The sequence below is a fragment of the Silurus meridionalis genome, chromosome 15, assembly GCF_014805685.1.
Source record: "Silurus meridionalis isolate SWU-2019-XX chromosome 15, ASM1480568v1, whole genome shotgun sequence".
NCBI classification, from domain to species: Eukaryota; Metazoa; Chordata; class Actinopteri; order Siluriformes; family Siluridae; genus Silurus; species Silurus meridionalis.
This window is the reverse complement of record NC_060898.1, coordinates 17,883,570-17,904,178: the sequence shown is the minus strand read 5'-3', so window position 1 is coordinate 17,904,178 and position 20,609 is coordinate 17,883,570. Positions and strand designations below refer to the sequence as shown.

The following is a 20,609-nucleotide window of genomic DNA, read 5'->3' as shown; positions in this document are numbered from 1 at the left end:
AGAAGCACTGACCTACATTTACAACTTAAATTCTAATATTTGTTCCATGAAATTGTACAAATTTATTCCCAACAGCTTATTCTCTTCATTTCCGTAGCGTTTCTCTTGGCTGCACTGCTTCCAGTACGTGTATGTAGATGTTGTCCAATCTGATTTCAGCCTCTATGTGCTGCTATGTCAATCTAATCTGCCCAGGGCCTGCAAAGTTAATACTGCTGGCTCTTTGGCCAAAGAGGTTATTAGCAACGAGTCTGTTTCTTTAACAAATCAGATTTCATATTCGCCTCACAGGGCAGCTAGCTGGCCCAGAATAGTGTCAGCATTTTTAAAAGAAATAGATTTGGTCTTGGACATACTTAATAATCCATTTTGAAGAGAAGCTAGACATTGTGAGGGGAGGTCGGCCAACCCCGAAGCTAGCTAGCTTGTCTCAGCCCAGGAAAGGGTTTGTTCTCCACTTCCAGACCAGTGCATACGAGCGGTACCACCAGCTTACAGCCTCTGAGGAGCGGTGCACATTATGAGTGTGCATCTCTGGTGAGTAGGTTCTATTTTGTTTACATTCTTTATGTTTTTGTCATCAGCCAAATATTGATTCTGAACTTTTACAGATGATGTAGGGTCAGAGTTACAGTTGTAGTGTAGAGGTTTGGAGACTTAACTGGGTTTCTTACTTTAGTAAAATGGTATTCACCCTCTATATGTGAAATGTCTCTCTCTCTGTAATGTTATATTGGGTTTTTGCGCAGTATTGACGGTTTTTATAATTGCGACGTGATAGTGATTGTATTAAGAAGTGGATTAAGTCGGGGAAGACCCCACTGAAGGCCCAGATACCAAATGCACAGCCCGCCACTGTTCAAATTGGTGACTTAACTTGTAATGAAGTAAGTTTTGCAGTAAGAGCTAGAGGATAAATAGGACCCACTGTGAATGGAAAAACAATTGGTTACATTCTCTAACCACAGAACCACAAGAATTACTGAAAAGGTAGCCAAGTAATTGGCAGTAAGCGTACACAGAGTGTTCAAAAAACCCAAGTAATGTGACTGTGCCTTCAATTGTACCAAGACAAAAAGCACACACATATATACAAACACACACAAACTGCAATGTCATTGTCAGTGCTAGTCCCAGATGAGAATGGGTTCCCTTTTGAGTCCGGTTCTTCTCAAGGTTTCTTCTTCATACCATCAGAGAGTTTTCCTTGCACTGTTGCCACTGGCTCGCTCATTAAAGATAGACTTATAAGGATTGATTTATAAAATTAAAAGTTATATTCATAATCTATTTAATTCTTTTGAACAAAGTCCATTATTAAAAGTGCTATAAAAATTGAATTGAATTGAATTGCTGTGCTAAGAATGGTCCACGATTCTAATACAATATGGGCTATGTGACTGATTTAAAGAAGAAGAAGCAAACAGGATCCGTATCTCCAATAATATTCTTTACAACTGTTGTGGGCAGAAAAACATCTCATATTGAAGAACATACCAATTCATGAGGTTGATGGGCTTCAATATTTAAAAAATACAATTGATTAAAATTATTTTCGCCAGAAACAGGTTCAGTAAAACTAGACAAAAAACATCATCTGGCCATACATACAAATATTACTGCTTGAGATGGGTTTAGTGGATGTTATGGATGGGGGTTTTTTTGTCTGTTTTTATGCTGGAACATGGCGTCTGCAGTGAGCTCGTTCACAAAGGCCTTATTCTCTCTTCTATCCTCATCAACAGTTAAGAGCTCGTAAGGGACTCAGTAGCTCTGCCTTGCTTGGAGATGTCACAGACTGAGGTCTTGAGAACACAGCTGCCTTTTCACAAACTCTCATTGTAATTGGGCTTATTGCCTGGGCTGCCTTCATCGCAAAGCAGTGTTTGCTTAAATGCAAAACTACAACTCGTAATCTAGTCCAAATGGCTGCCAGTTATAGTTGTGTGACTCTGCTGCTCACAGTTCTTGTTCATAGCATCTCAGGTAAATCAAACCAATACATTTTTTAAGAAGTTCAAAATTTAAGACCAGCAAAAACTTGTCTTGTACTTAATGTATAACAAAAATATATTTATCTTCTTTCATATTTATCTTTAACTTGACACATGACACAAATGGACGTTACTTCATGCTTTTCACTTCTTTGTATCCACCAGTTGCCAGATCATCCTCAGAAACACAATTCAAGGTAAACGAGGGCAGCACCGTGATTCTGTCCTGTCATTACTCTGTGAAGCAGCACGGCCCGAGCCACGTCTGTTGGGGTCGAGACTGTGGAACCTTCTGGTGCAATGACATCATTGTCCAGACTGATGAAAGTGGGGTCATCTCAAAGGTCTCTGACAGGTACAGACTTATCGGAGATGTTCTCTCAGGACAAATGGACCTGGGGATCCAGCGGATAAGAAGGACCGACAGCGGATCATACTGCTGCAGGATAAATATAGATGGGCTTTTTAATGACAAGAAGGTGACCTACACTTTAAAGGTTGTGAAAGGCAAGTAAACTGAATGAGGTTTAAAGTTTGATAATCTTTGGCTTATCATCAGTTGTGATGGATATGTTTTTAAATCACAAAACATTGCTGATTTTTTTTTTTTTTTTTTTGGCTAAAGCTGCAACATCAACAGCACCACCAACAACTACACTTTGTACCACAGAACTACAACAAACTCAGACCAGTGAGTAACATACCGTGTTTAAATTTTTTCCGTATTGAGTAAAAAAAATAAGATATTTTTTTTAAATATCAGTTTCGAAAACCTTTTATGTCAGGAAGAATTAAAGAACAATGTCAATGTTTTTCAAGAAAATGTACTGTACATATTTTTTTCTTTCATATGATACAGTCTAACTTTAACTAACCACAATCAAAAGAAAAAAATGCTTTCCATCCTCCACTTTCTATAATCATGTTCAGTGTATGTGTGGGCATAAGATGACTTTTTAGCATTAAACACATCTACTGATTTTCTTAACCAATTTAAACCAAATCCATTATTGAATCTATGTGCTGATTATTCATTGTGACTTTTTCTGGGCTGTTTGATTTATCCATGTTAGCTAGTACACTTCAGGTAGTTTGTGTCATAAGAGTTATCGCAGATGGATGGATGGATGGATGGATGGATGGATGGATGGATGGATGGATGGATGATGGATGAGACAGACAGACAGACATACAGACAGACAGACAGACAGACAGACAGACAGACAGACAGACAGACAGACAGATAGATAGATAGATAGATAGATAGATAGATAGATAGATAGATAGATAGATAGATAGATAGATAGTCACTGTATTCATCCCAGAAGGAAATTCACATATTACAGCAGCACAGCGAGTATAAAGCATACTAATGAAATTTACCATATAAATTAATGATAAACAAAGAATAAATATATATAGACATAAAATAAAAGAAACAGATAACATGTATGGGTGTAATGTGGTAGTGCATTAGAGTGTTTGTGTGTAAACAATTTACACAGTCAATAATGCTGATATAACAGTAGACTTGAAGTGAATAAAGTTGCTAGCATGCTAGCTAACATTCAAAAGAAAAAGAATAAAGCAGTTAATAGTTTTTCCCATTTTTTCCCAAGGCAATAATTACTTTGAGTTTCAGAGTTTACATTATTTTTGATAATTATTTTTAACAACAAAAAAATAATATCCTTAAGTAATAATACTTGCTTATAAATGACTATAATAATGGTAGAAAACAGTGACTAATTCACCAAATCGGTTATATAGAATGATTGTATAAATAGTTTCCTGACAAATGCTGCTTTTAAAAACAAACCAAAAAGGCACATACAACAAATTAAAATTTACAATTAACATTTGAGTTTCAATTGTCTTTCTGGCAGTAGTAAAGCTGCAAGTCAAATCAAGTCAAGAAGCTTTTATTGTTATTTCAACCATATATAGCAAATATATATAGCTCATTTCACACAGTGAAATGAAACAATGTTCCTCCAGAACCATGATCCTACATAAAACAACATAAAACAACAATCACAAAAACAGAGAAACACAGGGCTAAGGACTCGTAAGTGTCCTCGCCACATAAAGTGCATGTGTGCAACCTGGTGCAAACAGTGCAAAGACAACACAAGACAGTGCAAGAATACACAGGACAGTGCAAGACAATAAACAAAACACAAAATAGCTCCGCCAGTAAACCTGTTGTAACGAGACAAAGTGAACAGTATAAAAAATGTAACAAAATATTGTGCAAAAGAAGGGTATAGCTAAACAAAAAGCAGGTGTGCTAACAAGAGCAGAAGCTAGCTAATACCAGGAGGTAGCTAACATTAGCAAGTGTGAGCTTAGAATAGCATAAACTTTCTTTCGGCTTCTCCCATTAGGGGTCGCCACAGCGGATCGTCCGTATTCAAGATCTGCATGTTTGATTTGATGTTTTTACGCTGGATGCCCTTCCTAACGCAACCCCTTCCCATTTATCCGGGCTTGGGACCGGCACTAAGAGTGCACTGGCTTGTGCAACCCTAATGGCTGGGGTTGGTTCCCCGACCGGCGATCGAACCCGGGCCGCAGCGGTGAGAGCGCTGCATCCTAACCACTAGACCACCAGGGAACCCTGAGCTTAGAATAGCATGAGCCAGCTAATAATAGCAGGAATTAGCTACCACTGTTTACGGTCATTATGCCTGTATGAGTTACTTTGGTCCTGAGACCTTGAATTAGATTAATTAAAGGAAAAATCATCTTTTTTTAAGCTGAATTTTATCAAAGATGGTCAAATATTAGTTCATGTAAAAATACTTTTGATTGTAAACATTCTTTTATTGTTGTTTTAAAAGAGCTAGTTAGCTAAGTTATTGAATATTTATATATATATATATATATATATATATATATATATATATATATATATATATATATATATATATATATATATATATATATTACACTATATGGGCAAATGTTAATGGACTCCTGACTATAAGAATTGTATGTGCTTTTTTAAACAACCCATTGCAATTTTGGTCCCCATAAGCTGTTATATTAATCTTCACTCTTCTCTGATGATGTTCCATTAGATTTTGTCGTTCGCTTGAGGAGATTTTTGCTCATTCAATCACAATGGTGTTAGTACAGTCAGGTACTGTGTAGGATGAGGAGGTCCAATTCATCCAAAAGTTGTTCAATAGGGTTGAGGTCAGAGCTCTATAACAGGCAACTCAAGATCTTCCACTCCAACCCCTGTGAAACCATATCATATCTATGCAATTGTGTTCCTCCAACTTTGTGGTAAAAGTTTGGGGAAGTACCACATCTGACAATAAACGTCAGCTGGTTCAATATTTTTGTCCATAAAGTGTATGTAAGCTTTTTACTATCTAATTTAATTAAATTACGTTTAAGTACATTAACATAACTCATCATCAAAGTAAAAATTTTTCTGAGTAACAATATACAAGCCCTGACTAACATCTGGCTTCACCCGAATGAACATCTGAAACGTTGTATGACTCAACTGTTAGTTTAAAACGATGCTTTCGGATAGAATCTGTGTGCATCATCAGAAAACATTATTAAAACCTTTCAAGTGAAATGTCACCTACTGCTTCATCTCTGAATCATCAAAAACCACACACGCTGTGGAACTAGTGGGCTTCTAGGGGAAGTGGTCTTCTGAGCACATGCATACTTTTGTGCCTTTTCTATAGTGTCGCCTAACATAGATCATCTCCGTGATGCCGATTCAGTCACTTTTGACATTTCTGGACAAAACTCCACCCTGCAGAATTCAAAACCAATAGTGAGTATGACACATCAGAGTAGTTTTGTTATGATTCTTAGTCCTAATTCACCCTCTCTGTGCATTGTAGTCAGATGAAGTGGTATCGAGTATACTGCTACAGATCAACATCCCTGTGCTGTCTCTGTCTCTCAGTCTGCTCTTGCTCCTGGTAGGGGCATTGACCCTGTTGGCCTTCAAACGTGCGTAAACGTATTCTGAATTAAAAAAAAAAAAAAAGAAATGATTATTTTTATTACAGTGTAATTCTGAAACCTACTTTTGTATTCTTGTCATTGTTTTGCATTCAGGTGGCTTTCATATGAAGCTCATGGATAGTGGGTGGTGAGTTGCAAATTTAGAATTTTGAAAAGAGCTGAGTGTGTATTATGAGATTAACACTTTTTTTTTTTTCCTTCAGTCTGTCAAATGAGCCAAGGCACATTGTATACGAAATACAGACCAGAAGACCAGTGGAGGAGAATATTTATATCCTGGAATAGAATCCTATCCATTTCACACATTATGTAATTTTGTATACATATGTTTCTAGAATGATGTTGGAATATGTAAAGCATGTTGTATTTGTCATATCTGCAAAGAATGGAATCATATTTAAAGAATACATCTATAATATATATATATATATATATATATATATATATATATATATATATATATATATATATATATACAGTACAGACCAAAGTTTGGACACACCTTCTCATTCAAAGAGTTTTCTTTATTTTCATGACTATGAAAATTGTAGATTCACACTGAAGGCATCAAAACTATGAATTAACACATGTGGAATTATATACATAACAAAAAAGTGAACTGAAAATATGTCATATTGTAGGTTCTTCAAAGTAGGCATCAAGAGAATGCCAAGAGTGTGCAAAGCAGTAATCTAAGCAAAGGTGGCTACTGAAGAACCTACAATATGACATATTTTCAGTTGTTTCACACTTTTTGTTATGTATATAATTCCACATTAGTGCTAGTGTTAATTCATAGTTTTGATGCCTTCAGTGTGACTCTACAATTTTCATAGTCATGAAAATAAAGAAAACTCTTTGAATGAGAAGGTGTGTTTTGGTCTGTACTGTATATATATATATATATATATATATATATATATATATATATATATATATATATATATATATATATATATATATATATATATATATATATATATATATATATATATATATATATATATATATATATAAAATCTAAATGTAACTTAAAAAATATATGATTCAATTTGAAGATTTTATAATATGGTGATGAAGTTAAAGAACGATGTTCTATCCTGTATATGTAGGCCTCCTTTACCTCTGATGTCAATACAGTATTTATACTATGTGTGTCATGAATTATCTGCTCTTGAGTTGTCAGTATGTGCTGATCTATAAATATGTGCATGCAAGATCAATCCATTTTAGTGCAGTTATATCCATGTTGCCTCTTCAGGACTGATCTTTGTTTCAGCGTGATGCATGTTCAGGCGAACACGTGTAAATGACTGATTGTAAGCTCCTATCAAGTGTCTTCTATATTTTAATTAGACACCACTGTGAACACAGAACCCTAAAACCAGTGGTTTCATAAAGGTTTCATGGTGCAATTGTTAGGGAACTGTAGTACAGCGCCCTCTACTGAAGAAAAGGACGAAAAATAAAAATCGACGTACAGTGATACAAAAAAAAAAAAGCATGTTTGGAATATTTTACATTATAAGCACTATCAGTACTGAAGCATTTCTTGTATTGGATATTGAAAGTTAAATGCATTAACATGTTATTTATGCCAATCTAGCATTTAGTAAAGGTAAAAATAGTATTTATAAAGGACATGATGCGTTGTAAAAGGAGACAAAAACAGATAGCAGAAGCTTTTTTTCGCTTGTTTCATTATTCATTGATGATTTATAAATTGTGAAAGCATCTGTTTAAGATTAATGGTGGGCATTTGGAAATAGTATACTACAGGATGCAACACAATGCACATGTTTTGGGAGAATTTTATCATGCAGGCATGAGTGAGTGTTCAGATATGGGATATGTGGGACAGACCATGCAAATAAGCATGCAGTGAATTAGCGTTCATTCATTCAAGCATGGGAATTAGTAAAAGGAATAATAACTGTGCAGTCAGGTATTGATGTCAGGTGAAGTGGCCTGGGGCATGGTTGCTATTCCAGTGCATCACAAATGTGTTTAGTGAGGTGGAAGTGAGGTTCTTTGCAGTAAACTTGAGTTCTTCCACTCACACACCAGGTCTTCATGGAGCTCACTCTGTGCACATTTTATCATGCTGAAACAGGTTTGGGCCTTTCAGTTTCAGAGAAGGAAAATTGTTGCATTATACCAATACCTTCTAGATAACTGTGTGCTAAATTTGTGGGACCACATATAGGTGTGAAGCTCAGGTGTCAATAAACTTTTTGCCTTGTAGGGTACGTCACAAAAAAACCAAAACCATTTTGATAATCAAATCAAAATGTTTGGGTCTACAAGTGGAAGTGAAGGGGAAATTTCATGCTACTGCATCCAAAGACCCTCTATTTAACTGTGCCTTCAGCTTTGCGAATACAGTTTGGGAAACAGATGCATATGGCTGGAAAAGTCAGGTGTCCTAATACTTTTGCCCATATAGTATAGATCATGAACCCTTAACTAAAAGACAGCATTGATAAAGGAAATTCACTTTTTGCATCGGATAGTCTTATGCTGCTAATTGTACCATTTTAACTGCCATAAAGGATATTTGTCCTTTCCATTTGAACCTGAAAATGGTTTGCCACCCATAATGCATTTAAAACACACTCAACACCTGCCAATTTATGTTCTCTGTAAAATAATTTCAAATAAACTTTATTTATGCATAAACTGAAATCAGAGCTTTCAATCTTATGACACATACAAAAAAAAGACAGAAAAAAAAAAAAAAACTTTCACCCTTCAAAGTACCATCTTCAGTCAATCAGCTTCAAGCAAATACTGTACAATGCAATGTGTTCAGCATTTCAGTGTGCCTTCAGAATACAGTGGTTGGGGTTTTTTTTCCTTCCGTTTTCACCTAAAATACAGTGCATAACTCAATCTACACTCAATGTATTCATTTTTTTTAGAGGAATGCATTGTACAGGTTAAAAGATTAAAAAAAGACAGCAAAAAAGTAACAGTAGGAAGGACAACAGATACACGTCATTTCCTTCGAGTTTTTTATATATATATATAAAGGAAAAAAGGCATCTTAAGGCTTATGCTGAATTAGATGGACTTTTCTCAGGAAGTAGAAAAGCCCAAAGAGTAAAGTATAGCTCTCATGTTGACCTTTTTTTTAATATTCAAACTGAACAAAACACTGTTATTCATATCTATCATCCACAAAAGACTATTCCTACTAAGAAAACATGTCAAAAAAAAGAAAAAAAAAAAGAAAAGAAAAAGAAAACCAGCAACAAGCTCAAGACGCTCAGTTCCCCTCAAATTCTGCCTTTCAGTGATTTTTTTTTTTTTAATTCAGAGAACATCTACATTTCATAGCAAGTGTCCACCAGCTGTCTAATATTCACATCCTGGAGTTTCTTTGCAACTGAATCTGGAATGTAATATGATATTGGATCAACATCCATAACCAACTGCATTAACATGTAATAACTGCTACTAGTCAACATGTCTTCATTAATGCAATGATGAGACTTTGTACACCTGCACAGCTCGTGAGAGAGCAGCAGAGTTCCTGAGAGGCCTGCAAGTGGAGCAGGTGGTGAACAAATGGGTTGGATGCTGGCAATGCAAGAATGGGGCGAGGGCAGAGGGTTGGGGGGAAAACATCCTTTACACATTTTTTTTTTAATTCTCCTCAATGAGAGTAATGTCTAATTCTGTACAATCCCTCTCGAAAACACTTTGCTGTCCTCCATCACGTGACGATTCCGCCTCTTCCCTCTCCTCCTCTTCCTCCTCCTCCTCATCGCTTTCGCTCAGCGGTCCAATACTCGTCCTTCCTAAACCTTCAGCAGGTGAACATGACCCTCTGAAGTCCCCGAAAAAAGGCTCAAGGCCCATGCAGAGGTCGCCTCTGCAGGCAAGTCTACCACGGTCCAAACAGCTGAGAGGATCTGTGCTTCGGGTCTGAGAGAGAGAGAGAGAAAAAAAAAAGGAAAAGATAATTAAGTAAGACCGCCAAAAGGCATGAGATGCGATTTCAATATACAGATGGTCCCAGAGTTATGATGGATCGACTTACGATTGTTCCTTCTTACGATACAACAAAATTTGGAAACGTTTCACAAGGCAGTCCAATGGAGCAGCGTTTGCTCCGCCGTAATGTATAAACTTTACAGTATATATGTATGTGGCAGCGTGCGCATGGACGAGCGCCACATACATATACGAGTCCCAACGTATTGTACTGCTACGTTTGCCTGCTGCACGAAATGTTATATATTTTTACTATTTTGTGGTCTCTCTATGGACATCGCAAGACCAAAGAAATCGCAAGTCGAATATACATATATACATAATGTATTTACATATACATTTCAATTTTGACTATTCAAATACAATACAACAGGAACAGCTGGAAACAGCACTGTGCGGCACCAAATAAGACGAAAAAACACACTCCGGGAACTTTTACAAATAACAAATTTAATAAAGCTTTTCAGTCCGGCTTTTAAAAAAAAAAAAATACAAAAAGAAAATCTTTTATAAAATGAGAGAATATAAAAGGCTACCTGTGTCATTTTTGCAAAGTCGAGCACAGGCCGTGCGCATGGTCTGTCAGGGTCCCTGCGACGCTTCAGACCAGGCTTGAGCAAAAGGAGGTCACATGGCTGCGAGTGACAGCGTGGAAGTTGAGGAGGAAGAGCGCGGCGCACGGAAGAAGGTGTGCTGCATGCGGAGGACGGCGAGGCGGGCACGGCCGGAGGATGGGATGCAGGCTGCAGGGGCACTTGGGGTGGAGGGAGGAAGTGGGCTGCGGCTTCGCGGATGAGCACAGGAGAAAGCGAGAAGCGTCGCTGCGGTGGAGGAGGAGGGTGAAGAGGAGATGGAGAGGAAGAGCACGAGGAAGCGGAAGGGAAGAAGCAGCAACAGGCGCCACCTCCGGCTGCTTCACTCGGGTCCCACGGAAAATTCCATGGCAGCGGGGAATCAGGGGAAAGGGCCAAGCTGAAGAAAGTGGGGCTCGAAGAAGAATGCAGAGAGGAATTAAGAGAGGAACTGGGGGCACGCAGCGGACACGGCCCCCCCGCGCCCCCTCCACTGTGGCATCGGCGGTTCACTGGTGTCCAGACCTTGGAGGCACTTGGCCGCCAGGTGTACCGGCAGCGTGAGAGGTCCTCCGGTACAGACAGCGAACGACAGTGGCGTTTTGGGGGTGGCGGGGGGGGAGGGGGTGGCCCGGGAAAAGACAGGTCCGTCACAGAGGTGCTCGGGGCGAGCGAACGATTCAGGTTGTCCCCCTCCGGCAAGTGGGAAGCAGAAGATCCCAGAGGCACAGGGCCGGGGGGGAAGCTGGAACTCAGCACGCCCTGCACACCAGAATTTGAGGAAGGGCAGAGTTGCCAATAACTGCTTTCTGTGGAAGAGAGAGAAAAGAAAAATAGTGCCATATAGTGCCATACCAGGTTTGAGAACTGTTATTGAACTAATGCAGGTTGTCATGTTATAAAACTTGTGAAAAAACAGAGGAAAAACAGTTGAACTCACCAGGCATCAATCCATCTGTAGACCAGCGGGTTCCAGCATGGCTGTGACAATCATGCAGAGGCTGAGAAACAGAAAATGTTATTAATATAGAAACAATCTGTGTGTTTGTCTTTCACATCAATTCTAAACGACATCAAAAACCAATGGTGGATGAAGTACACAAACCATGTACTTCTACTCCAGGAAAAGTGATCCCTTTAAACTTTCGCTTAAGTAAAAGTACAATAATAATAAAAATAACCTAACCCTAACCCTTCAAGTGTACCCAAGTATCTATTATGACATTATGATGTTCATATTATAATTTTTGTCTCAAGACTCTTAGCACCCTATCAATAGAATGATGTTAATTAGTCAAACACTGACTGAGACATATACATATATATATATATATATATATATATACACATACATATATATACATACACACATATTTATCTTCCTTCTTCTTTCAGCTTCTCCCATTAGGGGTCGCAACAGCAGATCATCTGTTTCCAACCCCCCCTTTTCGAACCAACTATCTGCATGTCCTTCCTCACCACATCCATAAAGCTCCTCTTTGGACTTCCTCTTTTTCTCCTGCCTGTTGGCTCCATCCTCAGAATTCTCCTACCGATATACCCCATGTCCCTCCTCTGCACATGTCCAAACCATGTCAATCACTCCCTCCTCACCTTGTCTCCAAAACATCCTACATGCGCTGTCCCTCTAATAAACTCGTTTCTAATCCTGTCCATCCTCGTCACTCCCAACGAAAATTTTAACATCTTCAGCTCTGCTACCTCCAGCTCCACCTCCTGTCTTTTACTCGATGCCACTGTCTCTAAACCATACAACATCGCAGCTCTCACCACAGTCCTATAAACTTTCTCTTTCACTCTTGCAGATACACACATATACACACACATTAAAATTATCATGGGCCCCAAAACCTTCTTTTAAAGTACTTAAAAGAAAATTGTGCAAATAAAGTCACAGGTGTTGGGGCAAGTTAGAGTCAGGAGTTTCTGCAATTATTTAGTCTGACACTGAACTGTATGTTTGTGCCAAGTATATAATCAAAACAGGTTCAAAACAGAGCGTGCACTCTACCCTGATTGGTGGATTGCTGCGTGATTGAAGATTTTTTTTCCACTTAAATAAAAAGGAACAACCGATTTCGTAAAATGTAGTCGAGGAAAAAGTCCGATATTTTACTTTTGTAATGTAGAGAAGAGAAAAATAAAGATAAAAAAGCTAACGAATTCGTAACCGTATACATGTACATATACCACTGTCTATATCAGACTTTACCAGGTGATTAAGACTATGGCTGAGCTTCCCCTTACCTCAGCACATGTGAAGCTCGCAGAGTGCGGTCAGTGAGCATGGCAATGGACTTCTCATCAGCATCTCCTCAGAGAACAGATCCCCAATCGGTTTTAAACATCATCATGCCTTCATCACCTGGAAAAACAGGACAGGCAGAATTACTCAATATGCAGAGAAACATTTGAATGAAACTGTTCACATACCAGGACAAATCAGAAAACCACTCAGGTTTGTGCTGAATAACGTCCCGATTCAGTGCCATTGCAAGAAAAACTATTAATGAAAATTGTGTGAGAATTGTTTTATTTTAACCTCAAATGTGAGCATTGCTACAACCCTTGTCTAAAAGCTACTACTAGACGAATGATTCATTTACACTTTACCATTGTTACTACTGTGACATGGTGGTTTTCATGTCAACGTACAAACATATAAAAGAAAAAAAAAAAAAATCATGAAGTTCACTTTTAAAAATGCTTCAGTTTATACACTTCATTTTCTGCATGAGACCAGAGCGAGACTGATCGAAATGATAACATAAGCGGAACATACTGATACCAGTTAACCACAAGTTTATCGTCAGAGGATCTTTATCATATCATCTAACATAGAGAATGTAATTGCTTTGTGTGTTATAGAATTCAGTAAAGCCTACTGTAATCATAGTCTAAACCAAGCCCTATTTATAAAATCTGATTTTTACAGCTCAACAAACAAATCAATCTGGTCAAGTTGCGAAGGAAAAAAAGTAAGTAATCAAACACAGTAGAAATCAACAACTTTTGTTTGACAATGCCATATTTACATATCCCAGCTTGACCTTTTTTTTATTACTTACTCACAATAGTCAATAATATTATGCTCAATATTTAGAATTCTTAATACCCATGAGGAAAAAAGCTCTACTTCAAGCAAACATGCCAGAATGGTTTCCTGCAAGTACTCAAAGTGTGTAACAGTGAGCATGTGTCCATCTGAACACAGTCTCTATTCAGCTACATCATCAGTATTATTGTTATTATTAAATATGATTGCATAAGTATTCACTCCCACTGCTGTGAAAATTTGTTCTCTCGGTTGAAGTCTACTTGTATGCAATAACTTATCAACTTATTATTAATTATGTAATCTCAAAAGAAATACACTTGGTCTAAATGCCCCAGAGTTTCTTAAAGAATATACTTAAAGAAAAAAAGAGCAAAGATCTCAAGATCGCTCAAAAACTAACGATTGATGGTGGGTTTTTTAAAGCATTCAGAAGTTGAAAATACTTATGCAATTGAAATTTTTATTTATAACCTCCCTTCAATGTTAATGGCTAAACAATTTTATTGTGTTTAATCCCAATTAAGGGAAAAACTCAGTTCTGTTTTGTAACATTACAGGTTCTTCCAAAAGGGGTGAATACTTATGCAAGACACTGCTTAAACTGTTAAACTTATATATAGCATTTAAGTCAAGTATTACATTACTAAATGAAAATGTGCATTTAAACATTCATACTATAAAGAAAAAAGAAAAAACAGTAGTCAAACAGTAAAATGTACTTTAAAATCCCATAATTTACATAATGGCCAGTCATGGTTCTAAATATATATTGAGCACAAACAACAGACAAGAGAAAAAAAAGAGTTCACAATTATTGCCAGCTAATACAGCTTACCAAAGTTCTCCTCAAAGGAAATTTATACACACCTTATTTGAATTGAAGACAACATGATTAAACTGGTTATTATGCTTTCTTAAATATTCAGCTGAATTTATGGGCTCAATCTAAACAGGTACACACTTAACACTAGTATTTACTGCACCATCTACTACTAATGAAAATTACCTCATGGTTATATTTTACAAAATACCAATCAAAATGCACATACATATACACACACACACACACATACATACATACATACATACTATATTAAATTTTATATATATATATATATATATATATATATATATATATATATATATATATATATATATATATATATATATATATATATATATATATATATACACACACACACACACACACACACACACACACACACACACACACACACACACACAGTTCAAAAGATCAATAGATTTCCGCCTACTGATCTAGCAATTGATCAACTCGAGAAACTGATCAAGTTCTTTGCTCCAGTAAGTCTTATCCCATTTGCGTCTGGCTGCAACTCCCAATATAAATTTCACAAACCCACTTTCTCAGGAATCATCTACACCCACCTAAGCACAGGGGAAGCAACTGCACTGAAAACCTTTTTGCTGTGTAATCCACTGTTGTATACATGTCACATTTCTACCGTTGCACTACCAATCCTGGTGTGTTCATAACTTTGCCCACCATGTTTGACAAACACACAGAACATGGCATTGCTGACCAAATGAAACAAAACTACTATGTATTTTTAGCTAAGCGATTCTGCGCACTGCTATGCTCATACACTATTTTTCATCATCACATTCTTTTCTTACATTCTCTTAACAGATTTTAAGAGAAAGCATCTTTTTAACAATTATCATTTAGACGTATATTTAAAAAAAAAAAATGTGAAAAGAGCTTTTGGTATTAAAATGTTTTTGTACTATATTTTCACAGTTTGTATTCAGATATGGGCAAAAAAAATGATACTGTGCAGTATCTCTTGACTAGGTTATCACAGTGAGGACATTAACTATACTCCCATATCTAAAATTGTATTACATTTAAAGCATTTTATCTTAAAAAGCACATGTTTGGTAAGTGTGGGAATACAATGGCATTTAGAATCGCTTGCATTATATACCCTGCATATTATGGACAAAAGCACCATATATGGTTCTTCAAACTGGTAACACCAAGCTGAAGGCACACAATTGTATATTGTATATATCCTTGGATGTTGTATTATTTACTTCTCAACACCTGTTCTAGCAATTATGGCAAATGCCCCTGTGCACAAAGCAAGCTCCAGGAAGATGTTTTTAAAAAGAGTTGGAGAGGAAGATCTTGAGTGGCCTTCAATAGACAACCAACCTCAAACCTACTGAACACTTTTGGGATAACTTGAAATGTTAACTGCACCCCACGGCCTCCTCACCAAACCTACATCAATACCTGACTTAACCAACACCCTCCAAAATCTAGTGGAACATCTTCCCAGAAAAGTGGAGATAACAACAGCTAATGAGGACTAAATGTGGAATTGGGTGTTTAGAGACCACATTCGAGTCTAATGGCCAAATGTCCACGAACTTGGACTTCCACGAGCGACAGACTGGGGAAAAAAAATGTGAAAAGAGCTTTTGGTATTAAAATGTTTTTGTACTATATTTTCACAGTTTGTATTCAGATATGGGCAAAAAAAATGATACTGTGCAGTATCTCTTGACTAGGTTATCACAGTGAGGACATTAACTATACTCCCATATCTAAAATTGTATTACATTTAAAGCATTTTATCTTAAAAAGCACATGTTTGGTAAGTGTGGGAATACAATGGCATTTAGAATCGCTTGCATTACATACCCTGCATATTATGGACAAAAGCACCATATATGGTTCTTCAAACTGGTAACACCAAGCTGAAGGCACACAATTGTATATTGTATATATCCTTGGATGTTGTATTATTTACTTCTCAACACCTGTTCTAGCAATTATGGCAAATGCCCCTGTGCACAAAGCAAGCTCCAGGAAGATGTTTTTAAAAAGAGTTGGAGAGGAAGCTCTTGAGTGGCCTTCAATAGACAACCAACCTCAAACCTACTGAACACTTTTGGGATAACTTGAAATGTTAACTGCACCCTACGGCCTCCTCACCAAACCTACATCAATACCTGACTTAACCAACACCCTCCAAAATCTAGTGGAACATCTTCCCAGAAAAGTGGAGATAACAACAGCTAATGGGGACTAAATGTGGAATTGGGTGTTTAGAGACCACATTCGAGTCTAATGGCCAAATGTCCACGAACTTGGACTTCCACGAACGACAGACTGGGGAAAAAAAAAAAATGTGAAATTCAATTTAACTGATTTTATATTCATGAATTTCCTGCTGAACTTGAATAAACTTGGTCTAGATTTGAGGAGCTTGCCTAAAACACAACACAGCCATAGACCAAAATAGAAGGATTGAAGAAAAAAAAAAAAAGGGTGAGAATCTCTTGCTTGCTCCTACGACAAATTTGACACCCATATATATATATAACAATTAGAAAATCATGTATATGCAAGTAAGCAACAACAAAAAAAAAAGAAAGAAAAAAAATAACAGCCTATAATTGACCGCTAATGAACCGGAAGTGACGGAGGTGTCCAAAGAACCGAGTCAAATGGCAGCCTGCTTCAAGTCATCCTAGGAGAAAATAAACCCCAAATGTACACCTTGTACACTTAAACATATAAACCGAATTATATGTAATACAATCTAAAAGACGCTCTTGCATTCCTCTCACACGTGCATGTCTATGCATTACCCATGTGATTTATGGAGCTAGTCAGCTAGCGACACTGCTGCGGTCAAAGCCATGTCCCCGCTCCTGCTGCCAATAACGAGGAGCTAGCAAAGGCATGTGCATTTCAACCAGACAAAAATAACACGTTTTTGTGTTGTTGACGATTTTGCACAACAACAACAAAAAAATCTGGTTCAGCCCTGGAGGAAATCTAACAATAGCAAGTTAAACCATCGGCTCAGGTCGGTGTGATATCGGTCACAATGCTATGCACATAAATAGAGCGCCGTGGATCCACAGCCAACTGCCCATCAGGATGGGAAGAAATATGGCTGACCAGCATATAACATTCAAGTGGTGTTTCTAATTGCATTTTGAGGAGATATATATATATATATATATATATATATATATATATATATATATATATATATATATATATGCACACATACACAAATATATATACTGTGTATATAACAAATATATAGTAGGATTTTAGCCCTTACATGCAATCATTATATATATATATATATATATATATATATATATATATATATATAAATAAATAAATGTGTGTGTATATATATATATATATATATATATATATATATATATATATATATATATATATATATATATAAAAATCATCTTTACAGACAGCTATCTATAGACAAGCATGTTTATTCTGCTCGCTAATTTGGAGATGAAAGAAGGGAGAAGAGGACTGGGGGTTTTATTCGGCTGCCTAGAAAGCAGCAGCCGCACAGGCAGAGGCCCACCGAGTCCTGCCATTCAGCGACAGCTAGTTCTCTGTCCAAGCCAAGGTGTCTCCCAAATACTACTACTAATAATAATAATAATAATAATAATAATACAGGAAAATCGTATTACAACAGTATGGCATGCACGTGGGGAAAAAAAAGATCTCTATATTTTTTTCTATTTATAAAAAAAAATAAATCAGACATGCATCTGCATTGTGTATGAAAGCGATCTGGTTTAAATGTATACAATAACATGATTTCTCGGCGATACCTTTCCTCCGGCTTACCTTGTGACCACTCGAGGCCGGATCATGTTTGTTTTTTTTTTTTTTCCGAAGGGGTTAGGAATATAGGAGGTCTGTTCTTGTTTATTATGAGGCTCCAAGAAAAAAAAATCAGACACAACAGCCTCGCGGGCTAACCGATACCCATGGCGTAACGCTGGGGCTATTGTGAACTGCCGTCCCTCTTTTATGCAAACAAGCCCCCTCCCTCCCTCCTCCCGTGCTAGAATAACGTTAAGGCTTCGAGACGAATGGCGGAACGGAGACGGCCGGTGGATCGGACACTGAGCTGCGCCTCGGATCGAGACATTCGCCCGTTTTTTTGTCTGTGTTTAAGTAAAAACACGCAGAAAGCCGCTTGGAGGAATCCAGTAACGTGTATCCGCAGAGGAGAGAGAGAGAGAGCTGAGCCCCTCCATCTCCACCTCCTTTACCCCGCCCCCGCTGAAGCGCGTACACGCGACGCGACCGGAACGCGCACTCGCACATGTCATCCATTTCCCCTGCTCGCAACACAAGGACATGATCAACATGGCTATAGAAAGGGGTTTGTGGTATTATTAAATTACTTGCAACTTTTATTGACATGAGTAAAAATATCCAGGTGAAGTAAAATGAATAGTCATACATTATGTAAGGAGGAAACGTAAGAGAAGCGTGCTGATGTAGAAAATTCATCAACAACATGATGCTGTGTAGTTTAAGCTGAGTTAGGGTCACTTTTTTGGAGGGGATTTTTTTTAATGGCACATTATGAGGTGTTGTATTGCACTCAGCAAGTTGGTGACATTTGCGATCATATTTTAGCAATCAATGCCACCTCTGTACTTTTATCCATTTCTAAGTAAAATAGTTTATATGCAGTCAAAAGTTTGCACACACCTTCTCCTTTGGTGTTTTATTTTTATTATTTTGAACTGTACATTAATACTGAAGACATCCAAACTATGAAAGAACACTAGCCACTTTTGCTTTGATGACCGCTTTGGCATTCTCTTAGTCAGCCTCATTAGGTAGTCACCTAGGATGGTTTTCCAACAATCTTGGGGAATTCCCCGAGGTGTTGAGTGCTTGTTGGCTGCTTTTCCTTCACTTTCCAGTCCAACCATTTTAAACAATCTCAACTGGATACAGATCGAGTGATTGTGGAGGCCAGGTCATCTGATACAGAACTCCATCACTCTTCTTCTTGGACAAATAGCCCTAACATAACTTAGAGGTGTATTTTAGGTTATTGTTCTGTGGAAAACAAATGATGGTCCCACTAAGAGCAAAACAGGTGGGATAGCATGTCACTGTAAATGCTGTGGTAGCCATGCTGGTTAAGCGTGAGCTCAAGTTTAACTAAATCACCCAAAGTATCACCAGCAAAAGCACCCCCACACCACCACGCCTCTTCCTCCATGGTTTACAGTGTGAACCACACATTCAGGAAGTGTATTTCACCCTCTGTAATTCTAACTGAAGAAACAGAAGTTAGAACTAAAGAACATACCAAATGACAGTTTTCCATTTATCTATTGTCCATTCCTTGTTTTTCTTGGCTTTCTTTTCTTTCTGGCAATTCACCCATTAAGGCCTGACTCATGCAGTCTCCTCTGAACACAGGATGTCAAAATACATCTATCACTTGAAAACCCGAAAAGCATTTATGTAAATCGGTAGCTTCTGCATTTGGTAATTCTAATAAACCTATCCTCTGCAGCAGAGGTAGCGCTTGGTCTTCCTTTCTTGTGATGGACCCTGTGAGAGCGCTTGATGGTTTTGGAGACTGCATGGATTCATTTGAAGTTCTTCAGGTAGACTGACTGACCCACAACTTTAAAAGTTGAAGGTCAGTCAGTCTGAAAACTCTGAAGAACTTCAAATGAATCCACATGTGCAGTCTCCAAAACCATCAAGCGCTCTCACAGGGTCCATTATTAGTGCTATTAAAACTACTGTATAAATTGATTTATACAGTAGTTTTAATAGCACTAATAGAGCTAGTGACTGTACATAGTCTTTCCTCTGCAAAAGATAACTGATGATCATTAAGAAGACAAAAAAAAAAAAAAAATCACAAATTAACTTTTGACAAGCCACACCTGTGAACTGAAAAACATTCTAGACGATTACCTCTTGAATCTGATGAAAGAATTCAAAGCGGTCATCAAAGGTAAATGTAGGTACTTCAGACAATATAAAATATAAAACATTCTTGGTTGTTTAACACTTTCTTATTCACTACATGTTCTTTCATAGTTTGGATGTCTGTGTTAATGTACATTGTTGAAAATAAAAATAAAGGATAA

At 37.4% G+C, this 20,609-nt stretch overlaps 2 protein-coding genes across 2 annotated transcripts; one reads left to right on the top strand and one right to left on the bottom strand.

Moving 5' to 3' along the window:
• The first annotated feature begins 1,783 nt into the window (after positions 1-1,783).
• timd4 (T cell immunoglobulin and mucin domain containing 4) lies at positions 1,784-6,415 on the top strand. Its single transcript, XM_046868191.1, has 7 exons — positions 1,784-1,986; positions 2,160-2,501; positions 2,620-2,685; positions 5,708-5,799; positions 5,870-5,981; positions 6,090-6,123; positions 6,200-6,415. Exons 1-7 carry the CDS (start codon positions 1,926-1,928, stop codon positions 6,279-6,281), a joined length of 789 nt encoding a protein of 262 aa, XP_046724147.1. The 5' UTR covers positions 1,784-1,925; the 3' UTR covers positions 6,282-6,415.
• A 2,211-nt stretch (positions 6,416-8,626) lies between these two features.
• fam53c (family with sequence similarity 53 member C) lies at positions 8,627-18,748 on the bottom strand. The gene is made up of 5 exons (XM_046867078.1): positions 18,319-18,748; positions 12,836-12,953; positions 11,508-11,568; positions 10,532-11,376; positions 8,627-9,926 (listed from the first exon to the last, which is right to left on the bottom strand). The coding sequence occupies exons 3-5, from the start codon at positions 11,512-11,514 to the stop codon at positions 9,645-9,647; spliced, it is 1,134 nt and encodes a 377-aa protein (XP_046723034.1). The 5' UTR covers positions 11,515-11,568; positions 12,836-12,953; positions 18,319-18,748; the 3' UTR covers positions 8,627-9,644.
• Positions 18,749-20,609: the final 1,861 nt, after the last annotated feature.